The 10,298-nt window shown below is 40.3% G+C and overlaps 2 protein-coding genes across 2 annotated transcripts; both read left to right on the plus strand.

The window, feature by feature from the left end:
* Positions 1-4,332: 4,332 nt before the first annotated feature.
* On the plus strand, positions 4,333-6,330 carry LOC113308882 (zinc finger protein GIS2-like). The gene is made up of 4 exons (XM_026557333.1): positions 4,333-4,528; positions 4,795-4,994; positions 5,434-5,526; positions 5,676-6,330. The coding sequence occupies exons 2-4, from the start codon at positions 4,879-4,881 to the stop codon at positions 6,199-6,201; spliced, it is 735 nt and encodes a 244-aa protein (XP_026413118.1). The 5' UTR covers positions 4,333-4,528; positions 4,795-4,878; the 3' UTR covers positions 6,202-6,330.
* Positions 6,331-6,565: 235 nt separating this feature from the next.
* On the plus strand, positions 6,566-10,275 carry LOC113307778. Its single transcript, XM_026556227.1, has 11 exons — positions 6,566-6,948; positions 7,067-7,151; positions 7,652-7,854; positions 8,125-8,207; positions 8,588-8,633; positions 8,729-8,785; positions 8,903-8,957; positions 9,049-9,149; positions 9,252-9,315; positions 9,392-9,525; positions 9,891-10,275. The coding sequence occupies exons 1-11, from the start codon at positions 6,874-6,876 to the stop codon at positions 10,062-10,064; spliced, it is 1,077 nt and encodes a 358-aa protein (XP_026412012.1). The 5' UTR covers positions 6,566-6,873; the 3' UTR covers positions 10,065-10,275.
* The last annotated feature ends 23 nt before the right edge of the window (positions 10,276-10,298 follow it).

The raw sequence follows: 10,298 nt of genomic DNA on the forward strand, positions 1-10,298 counted from the left end.
ACGCGAAGTATGAAACGAATTGTCGTATTGTCTCGACTCTGTCCATAGACGATCATATTCGTTAGAGGACTTATAGGTTAAAACAAAAATATTGTGGTGTATTTGGGTACCCTCGTCTTTTCATCTACCACTTAAAAAAAACGGAACTGGACATCCTCGGGAAATGATAGTGGGTTGGGAGCATCGGGGTTCTTCTCTGAACGAACGCTCTGTATGAACCCATCCTCGCCGAGCTTCACACCGCTCATACGGCTGGAGCCATTTTACTTGACGGATTCTTTGTGCTGCGCTTATTACCCATGTTTAAAAAAAACAAAAAAAAACAATGGAGACACACAACGAAATGAGGGAATATAAAACAAAAAGAGGCAGAGGGAAGGAAAAGAAAAGAGAAAGAACTAACCTCAGAAAGACAAGACTCGCGAGGCTTTGAATGAGAAGAAGAAGAACATGAAGATGACTCGGAATCGCTGGAGGAACCTACAGAATAAAGAAAACATAACATTGAGAAAGAAAACTCGACGTATAAGTAGAATGAAAACAAAGGACGCCACGAATTAAACATGGTGATATATGTAAGGTAAAGAATGGGTAGTTACCTGCAGGAAAATATGGCTGAGGAGCCACCTTGGCAGAAGACCCACCCAAAACCAAACGAGTTGATCTAGTAGGACTAAGAGAATTCAACAACTCAGCAGGGTACTCTAAATCTCGGCTTCTATAACGAAAGGTTTCCGTCATTAAAGGATTAACCAATGACATAAGCAAACATAGAGAAACCCATCCAGAGCCCCCTGTCAATTCAATACCAAGGCTTTGCATACGATCCATTAAACAAAGGGTAGGACTACAGCCAATACCCCATTGAGTTTGCACATGAAACATATGTAAATAATTAGAGGAAGAAAAAGGACGGGCAGTTGCTGACATAGACGCGTCCCGTTTGGCCTTTTTGGCAAGATTCTTCTAAGACCACTCGCGCTCAGGAATATTGAGGTACTACTCTATCAAAAACGAGGACAACTTGCATCCCACATGATTGGGTGGTAGGCCATTTTTTTTTCAAAGAAAAAGAGAAAGAAAAAAAGAAGGGGAACACAGTAATAACAAGACAAGTTCAAAATGCACCTGCGTAGCCAGAGAGCTAGCAACGGGTCTCGGGATATGAATCCTAGCTGGTTTCCTGCTAGAAAAGGGGGGACTAGCTCATTTCTTCTTCAACTCTTTCCTTATAGGCTCATGCCCCTCCGGTGGGTCCCAAGAAGTCACCAGCGGATCCAAAGGACGACCTTTGGTGATAAACTTAAATCCATGCTCTCTTGCTACTTCATCACTTAACTTAATACGACCAGACGCATGCAGCAATTTAAGATCATCACAAACCAGCTGAGGAGGAGGGGACACCTCAGACAAAATTAAATTTCACCCGCACCGACTAATTTGATCATGATAATCATGAGCCGCCTCAAAAAATACTAAGAGACGATCTGGGATATGATGTTGGAAAGAAAAACTAATCCCACGATCACTTAGATGAGTTGCATCACTAAAGAAAAAATGTCCAAAACTAGCATGAATCGCTGAGACATCGGAAACGAACCAAGGCGGGTAAGGAAAAGGAACCTCTTGATCAAACCACAATTGTCGAGCCGCACGATCAGGATTATAAGACATCGCCATAAATTTACCAGTGTAAAAACCAGGAAGATAGCCGGACAATACCGCCATTACTAAGTCAAGATCATGTACTGACAGAACCTACGATGAATCCAACATCGAACCTTCCAGCGGGGATGTAAAATCATAATGTGCAGGGCCAGAGCGATCGTCATGGTAGGGGAAAGGCTTGAAGTCCTTGGATATATCCATAAAATCCACTATGTCGTCCTTGGTCGCTTTCCCCTTGCCGCGCCAAAAAGCCATTCGTGGATAATTATAAGTAGTATGAACCGTGGTAAGAGTATCATTGCTTAACTTCCTCTTCACGATGAAATATCAATGAACGAGCCTCAGGGGAAATATACCCCGGAAGGTGCTCCCAAGTCCGCGCCTGAATAAAAGAAGCAGGAACAAAGGTTTCAACTTCATGAACTGCGTCTTCCTTGCAGATATCATGACAAAGCAAGTCCAACTGGCGATAAGAACCCCCCAAAAACATCGGAGCCAGAGGGAAAGAAACGTCGCGTGACATCAATAATCCATCGGCATGAGCTCGCTCTTAATGGTGTCCCGGAGACTGTAATAAAAAACATCATGACAAAGCCAAAACAAAATAAATGCCGCCAATTCGGAACGAGGTTTCTTTTTCTCCCGAAGAGGAGGCATGGCCTTCTTATCAACCAGTATTGGGGTCTAGTATTTGATCCATAGAGGAAAGAAGGCACGCCTGTTTTGTTTAATAACAAAATCGGAAGAATCGACAACCTGCGTGATGAAGTAGCCGAACCACGGAGGGCCTCAAAGGCTCAGGTGGAGCTGGCGAGTAAGCGCTCGCCTGTTGGACGCGGCGAAGGTGGTTTCTTGCTCCCTGATGCAACGGATTTCCCTTTGGCTTCAGGGGTTAACTTTTCCTTTCGACCACTGGTTTGAGGCCCACCCCCTTTTTCGGTGTCTGATCGTTTATCACCTACTCCTTACGCGATTCATCTTTATAATCTATTAGATAGGCCCATTATCAGTCATAGGCAGCCTCGAAGACAACCGCCTCATCATAAGAATGGGTGTCATGTACGGGCAATCCCGTAAGCGCAACCACGTCTTCCAGAATAATAATAACTTCCTCCATGCAAAGAAGAAAGTGCAAACAGGAGGCACCAAGCAGTAGCAAAGCCGCGTGACATCACGCCTACACCTAACTACCTCCTGATGCAAAGACGTGTTTATTGCATCCTCGATACATGCTGATTTGATAGCGGCTACGTAGTCGGGGCTGGAGAAGATGTACAACACACATTGTGGCCATATGGACGTCGTTACTGTAGTACAATAGAACTCGATAATGGGAAGAAAATAATCACCGCAGTGAACAACCATGCGCGAGACCTTGTTGAATGAAAAGAGAGTTGGTTCCTCCGACTCAGGGTGCATAAACCATCTGGGTGTAGGGTATGGTAATACATAAGGGTTGAGAAGGTGAGCGATGAGGTTGTCGTCTGTGGGGAGCACATTTTGGCTAGTACGAAGAACCCTCGGCTTCAAGGCGCGTTTCAGATCGACACTCCTCAAAATATCTTCAATTGTGTAAGAGTCGTCATCTGCAGGCTTGGGTAGCAATGGTGCCTCCTGATCACCAAGCTCATCCCCTTCAATTTCTGTACTTATTTCATTCTCCGACTCCTCCTTTTCAGACAAGTCACTCCTCGAAGAATCAGTCGACATGACGTGAGTGTGGTAAGTCTAAGACAGAATAAAAACAATGGGTTAAATGGAAAGTAAAAGGGAGAACTAATGTATATATATATACGACCTCTGGAGAGGGGTGTGATAGTTACAAAAAGCTAAAATAACTGAAGGAAGTTGAAAGGACTCTTGACACGTCACGGGAGGGCCAACTGTGAGAGGAAACGTGGGTGGATAAAGGCAACCTTCCCCCCTCACTCCCTGGGGCGCTTGGGTAAAGAATCAGGTGACTATCATGTTATTTGCAACTAACCCAACAGTCAGTGGACTAATGTTGATACATGAAAATAATTACCCCTTAGTAGGGTTTGGGACTCCCCAAACGAGGAGACAAGCCCACTAGGAAAGTGGGGATTTGAGGGACTGAGACCCATGTCCAATAGGATATGTCCATAAAATAGAAAGGACAAGGTAGAGATTAATGAGAAGTTATAGGTTATGTCAGGAGGAATGTCACTAATAGTAAATAAGAGGGCTTCAGTAACATGTGGCATGATGTCATGAAAGGAAGGGATTTGGAGAAAAGCCTATAAAAGAAGGAATATAATACAATAGAAAGCAAGCTCCCTCTCATACTATTCTATAAAAACGTGTACTCACTGTTGTGATTAGGACATGTAGGACCAAAATCATCTTTACTCCTTAACAACATTAAAAAGCGTTGCCTATTTCCATTATTTGAAATTAAACTACAATTCGTCTCATTCGGTCATGGAAGAGTCAGGATGTATTTCTTGTGAAGTTGTGGATATTTTTACCTGCGTATCATAGGAGTTGCTCTAATGGTGTAAAGTTTTGGCTAGGTGAGGTAAAAGACTGGAGGTTAATGTTAATGGTGTAAAGTTTTGGCTAGGTGAAGTTAAAAACGGGATGTTTTACTACGGAAACCGCAAACGTCACAGTGTAGTTTAGACTCAGATAGGGTTGCTTTAGTCTATCAATAGAAAATGAATAACTGCAGAGTCCGGGCTCGAGAGAAAGTAAAGAGTCTATCAGTAGAAAATAAACAACCGCAAATTGCTCGAGCGAGAGTAAAGAGTAAAGACTGTACACAAATCTAGGGTTCCACAATTATTCATTCTAGGAGGGAAATAAGATTCCAATATCTTGTTCGAAAAAATTATCAAAGGTTTGTTCTTCGTTTTATTTATTACTTTCATTTGAAGAATTTTCGAATTTGATTCGTTAAGGTTTAACAATTACTTTCTTAATTTTGTTAATCGTTGACGTGTAAGAGATTATTATTGGTTTTGAGGATAAATTTGTACTGTTCCTTTTTTACTTTGTCTAATGGAGTTAAGAAATCTGTATGGTGGGTTTCTATATAGTGGCAATTGAATTTTGAGATGGATTCGGACTCATGTAGGTGGTCTGGTATTGTGGTGATGTAAACAGGTCGGAGGAAGGGAACGCGTGAAATTCTGTATCAGCGTTTCTTTCTTTTTGTTTGTGTTACTGGTTTTGGGAGGTTTTCCTAATATGACTCCAGATAGGGTCAGAAGAAGAAACCCATTGGGGCCTAGACGATTCCGTAGCAGGGAGCGGGAATCCTACCGAGATGCTCCATATCGAAGGGGTGATCGTCCCAGCAACAGGTATTCTTGCAACAATTAGCTTACATAGGCGTGTGTTCTCTTTGTTCATTTTATTGTGTTGTTGATTGCTTTATCAATGTTATAGATGCACCTTAATACAAGGGGGCTATGTGAAACCTGTATGTAGTTGAATGCGAGAACTTGTTAAAGAACTTCAATTTAGTTTGCTATTCAATATACTCCCTAGATTGGTTTGTTAAAATCGGCCAAATAAAGAAAAACTATGTTAGTAACTTATGAGGTAAAGCGTAAGTTTGTGTTGTGTCCTGCCTTTAGGGATTTTCTTATAATATATGTTTATTGTGGAAACACTAAAGTTAAGGAGATACTCATGTATAATGGATGTTTTGTGAAGTTCTCTATTTTTTAATGTTTTTAAACGAACAATTTATCATTTTTAGCTTCATATCTTGGTTGTTTAATTTCTTAAGTTTGACAGGAACGATCATCTTTGCAACAACTGCAAGAGACCTGGACACTTCGCTAGAGATTGTCCAAATGTGCCTGTTTGCAACAACTGTGGGCTTCCTGGGTAAGTTGGTAGACTACGTGTTTTTTTAGTAGATACATGATCTTTGTAGTCTTCAAATACACTTCCAATCTACTCATTTATCTGCGGCTTCATTTCATGTGTAGTTGTTTTGCTTTCATTTTTATTCTTCAGATGTTTATTCTTATTAGGCATATATTTGCCGAGTGCAATGCAAAAACCACGTGCTGGAGATGCAAGGAGTCAGGCCATGTTGCAAACCAGTGCAACAATGATCCTGTATGCCATATCTGTGGGAATGTCGGTCACATTGCACGGGATTGTTCAGGTTCAGGCCTTCCCCTCCACGATACAAGGCTCTGCAACAACTGCTACAAGCCAGGCCACATAGCCGTCGACTGCACTAATGACAAGGCATGCAATAATTGCCGCCAATCTGGCCATATCGCTCGTGGGTGTCCAAACGAGTCAGTCTGCAATGTGTGCAATGTCTCAGGTCACCTTGCTCGTCAGTGTCCTAAGACAAATATTGCATCCGAGATTGTGGGTGGGTCTTTCCGTGACATCGTCTGCCGCAACTGCAACCAACGAGGACACACCAGTCGTGACTGTGTATCCAGTATGATTTGCCACAACTGCGGGGGACGAGGTCACCATGCCTTCGAGTGCCCTTCAGGCCGTATGCTTGACCGTGACCGCAGAATTCGTAGGTTTTAATCAAAGAGTTCTTGATATGTTTCTTTAGCACAGTTTCACTCAGTTGTAACTTGTTACTAAAGAGGATATGTTCCTCCTCTCTCCTTGATTTAATCGAATTGGGTTGGAACTTAAAGTTTTTCTTTTAGAGTTCCGTTCTCTAATATAGATTTTGTTTGTCACCTCCCAATGCTTGTGGAACCATGTTTCACTTGCATTTCTAATTTGATTGCATGCTTCATTTTGAGTTAAGCTGCTGGAGTAGCAATAAACCAAGAACCGACATTTGTCATCTGTCCTTTCTAGTAATTCCAGCCCAACAAACTCCCAAAGTCGTATCTACCATCTACCCGACTGGCAAGTGGCGATTAAAGAGATCCACCTGTCTTGTCCATTGCTCAAATCATCATCCTATTCATCATCATCAACTTCTTCTTCTCATCTTTCTGTCGCTCTCTTCTTTATCCACGATTCAATCTTTTCTGAATATTTTAAATCAATCACTGATTGTTTTCTTCCTTCTAGGGTTTCGAAATCAGATTCGCTACTTTGCTTCTCTCTTCCTCTTCGCATTGATTGTGCGGACATAGCGATCTCTGTTCTCTCTTCTTTTTGAGAATATAAATTAGGGTTAGGGTTTCATTCATTTTGTTTCTAGTACTCAAATGTGGAGTATAGTTCTTGTTAGATAGTATGGCACAAACGTCTACAGCAGGCTCTGCTTATCTCTCCGCTCTTACCCAACAAATTCAGAAAAAACTCCTAAGGGTCAGATTCTTTTGTGTCTTCATTTTGAATCTATTGCATGCTAAGTTGTGGACATTAGGCTACTTTCAGATCTATGTGTCAATTTGAGAAGTTTATGTAAAATGTTTTGTTTTTGCAGGCGATAGTTTCTCAAGATCAAAGACTTAACTTGTTGCAAGAACTATTTGCAGATATAGCTTTAGAAGTTGATATTCGAGCACGGGGTGAGTTCTATGTTGTTTGCTGGGATACTTTAGGCGTTTTTCTTTTTGTTCATTGTAAAATTAAGTTATAAAATTGAACAGTACACCCCCTCAAAGTTACACTAGCAAAGTACTCACCTTGGATTTATGATTTTTCACCTGTGCTGGTGTCTGATTTCCAGCTCTTAACTTATATTAAGCTACAGAAACACCGACAATGATATCACAACCTATGAACCTAACATTTGGAGCCTTAGGTCGGTGTTTAGTTAAATATCCTCTCCTTTTGATTATCAACTTCCCTTCGAATCCGTATTTAGAAAATTTTGAACTTAGTTACCTGTAGATGCAAACACCATGGGAGACCTATTTGAATAGGGCTGTCCTATGCAAGAAATTACCTTGGAACCTATGTAAGGTTCATCATGTGTAAGAATTACAATATACTTTTCGTGTTTAAGATTTCTTTTCAAAATGATACTGGGAGCGTTCCTATATTAATACAATGGAACTGCAAACAGCTATAATTCTTAACAAGGATGAAGAGGTAATCTCTCCAGCGGAGGATGATATTGAAACTGATAACCATTTGTGCTTTTACGATATGCTCGCTGATCATTACGTTAAGGTTCCCGAGAATGGAAAACCCGTCCTTGATTTGATTGTGCAACTCTGGAGTCAGTCATTTGCATCTCACATATTTTCCCTCCTTTTCCATAAATGGGTAAGTATTGTGCATTTGCGGCAGTAATTTGTGCCTATGTTATATTAGTATATGGTTATAGATTTGTATATAATTCACTGTAAGTGTCCTCTGGTGACAACTTCCTTTTTGGGGTCACATCTGACTCTGAGGGTTTTTTTACTGAGAAAGGTGAAACAAATACTACAAGTTACAGGTTTCAGAACACACATCCTTGTGCCTGCGTCGCCTTCTTTCTAATTCTGCGCAATTTATATCACGTATTAAAATGATGAGTGAAACAATTTGCAGTTGTTCGAAGTTGAAATTGAACATACAGAAGTCCGCCTTCGTTATTCATCTGCTCTTGTAGAAGGTGCTTCAAATGTCTTTTGGTACGTATGTCACAGATGTATGCATGCTTGCAATCATTAATTCATACATTGCTGTTGGTAGAGGTCAACCTGTTTTGTCATTTGATTGAAACTCAAGCTAGATGATTCTTGTAGTCCAAGATGATCTGAGTGAGAGAGCTAATAGTCTAAGTCGTGCTTACACTTACTATCAGTGCCAGTACGAACTTTTACTTGGAACCTTCTGGTTTGGCTCATCTCAGGATTCCAAATGATATTTGACACAATATTTCCGCATATTAATGTATTTTTCATCTTTTTTTATTGCCTTCCTAAGTTTTCAAAGTGGAAACCTACATTTTCCATCCACTCTGAGGGAAACTACTTGAAAATTTGAACTATCAATAATTTGGTTATTGCAGGATTGACATCCAGACAAATAAGAGGCGTTTCTTCTCTTTGTTCTATGTAAGATTTCTTCTCAGCTGAACATTTGCTCAATCTTTTGTTGTGGTAAACCACTGTCAAATATATTTGTTACTTACTCTATTGTTTTTGTTCAGTATCTTCTTGAGGATGTTGCACTGGTCCCCAAACGTCTAAACAAAATTCCGGTGCAGGTCTGTCATGTTTACTATTGCTTATTTCCTCATAACAATATCTGGGGGTTTAATAGCTCATTGTATGATTCTTATTCTAGTTCATAGCCTTGTGACTTATCTTTTTTTACTTTTCAGGCTCAACGAGATTTGTTTCTTCTACTATCCAGGTTTATATTCTTTTACAACTTAGGTATGGCTTTATCAATTATTATGGTTTTTGCAACTGATCAACATTAACTAAAGCATGTACTTTTCTAATTGTTTTCGGTTGTAGTATGCAGATGACAGGCTCGAAACATTCTTAAACTATTATCCAGTTTTTCCCAATGCTTTTCTGGTTGGTGGTCCTGCAGATTTTTTTGTTATTGAGCTAACTGATCAGGTAAATTGTTTAACTGTAATGCTTAGTAGTGTGCAGATGTTTAGGGAGGTCAACTTATTTTGGTTTGCGAAGCTAATTGACAGTATTATCTGTGATTGCCAGGTTCAGAAGTTAAAGGTTGAGCCTGTCTTGCTACATTACTTCTCTCAGATGAGAGTCCTTCAAGGTTTTATTTTTACCAATCCTCATTTCGTGCATGCCAATATTTTGTGACATTGACCTAGTAAGATTGTTTTCTGAAGGTTTTGAGCTGAGAATGACGTCAAGCACACGGCTAAAGGCATGCCTCTACAGCTTTACATCCCCTGGTGGTCCAATGTATCCAACACGAGCTGTGCGGCATGCGGCCTGGGAAGCATTGGATTTTCTTTTTCCTGTAAGAATTCCTTTCTATACGCAATTATTGAATCTCAGTGAACATTGAAGCAAGTCAATCTTGTGGGACAAACATTACTTCAATTGACAGACATTATGTAAATTGTTAGTTAATGAGGCTCATATATAATACGCGGAACATCTTTTGCTGAGTACAAGATAGACCAATGGTTCATCATTTAGATTAAAATGGGTTTCCAAATGAAGCATAATCGGAAATGGTATAGCCAAATGATATCATCAGAATTTTGTTCTTTTATTTTTGTAGAATGAACACTAGACTTGTCTTTCGTATGTAGGTCTAGTTCGCTTTTCATTTTTCTTCTTATGACAAACTTCGTTGTGTGTTCTATTTTTTTGGTGCAGGTCGGTAGGTATCCGCGTCATCTCATAAGCATGTTCTTTAGGTTGCTATATCCATGGTATTGGCCTTCTTCCTGCTGGAATTTTATATTAGAATGCATCGCAGCTATATTTTATTCTCTGTTGGGGTATGTCTTCTCTGGTTGGGAGAAGCTGAGGAGACCAAAGACCACATAGAAAGCAATTTAATCTTTCCGAGATGTATAGAACACGCCTTCGATTTTTGAATGGCCGAAACATGCGAGACACCTCCATGATGTATTTCTTGTGTATGTCTTGTGTTTCACTTGTCCTTTTCCTTTTCCGAGCGAATGTTGTTTGTTGTTGTAATGGTGTATCAGTTTCAATATTTCCTTCCCTATGGGATGAGTTGGAACTTTTTTGCTTCTTTCGCTTTGATTGGTCCCCCCC

Source organism: Papaver somniferum, chromosome 9, assembly GCF_003573695.1.
Source record: "Papaver somniferum cultivar HN1 chromosome 9, ASM357369v1, whole genome shotgun sequence".
Lineage (NCBI taxonomy): Eukaryota > Viridiplantae > Streptophyta > Magnoliopsida > Ranunculales > Papaveraceae > Papaver > Papaver somniferum.

Bases quoted from the DNA above. Each gene is read 5' to 3' on its own strand.
- LOC113307778 (XM_026556227.1), top strand. From the start codon at position 6,874: ATGGCACAAACGTCTACAGCAGGCTCTGCTTATCTCTCCGCTCTTACC. The intron at 8,208-8,587 runs GTACGTATGTCA...TGGTTATTGCAG, and splicing joins GGTGCTTCAAATGTCTTTTG to GATTGACATCCAGACAAATA. The intron at 9,316-9,391 runs GTTTTATTTTTA...TGTTTTCTGAAG, and splicing joins TCAGATGAGAGTCCTTCAAG to GTTTTGAGCTGAGAATGACG.
- LOC113308882 (XM_026557333.1), top strand. From the start codon at position 4,879: ATGACTCCAGATAGGGTCAGAAGAAGAAACCCATTGGGGCCTAGACGA. The intron at 4,995-5,433 runs GTATTCTTGCAA...TAAGTTTGACAG, and splicing joins GGTGATCGTCCCAGCAACAG to GAACGATCATCTTTGCAACA. The intron at 5,527-5,675 runs GTAAGTTGGTAG...TATTCTTATTAG, and splicing joins AACAACTGTGGGCTTCCTGG to GCATATATTTGCCGAGTGCA.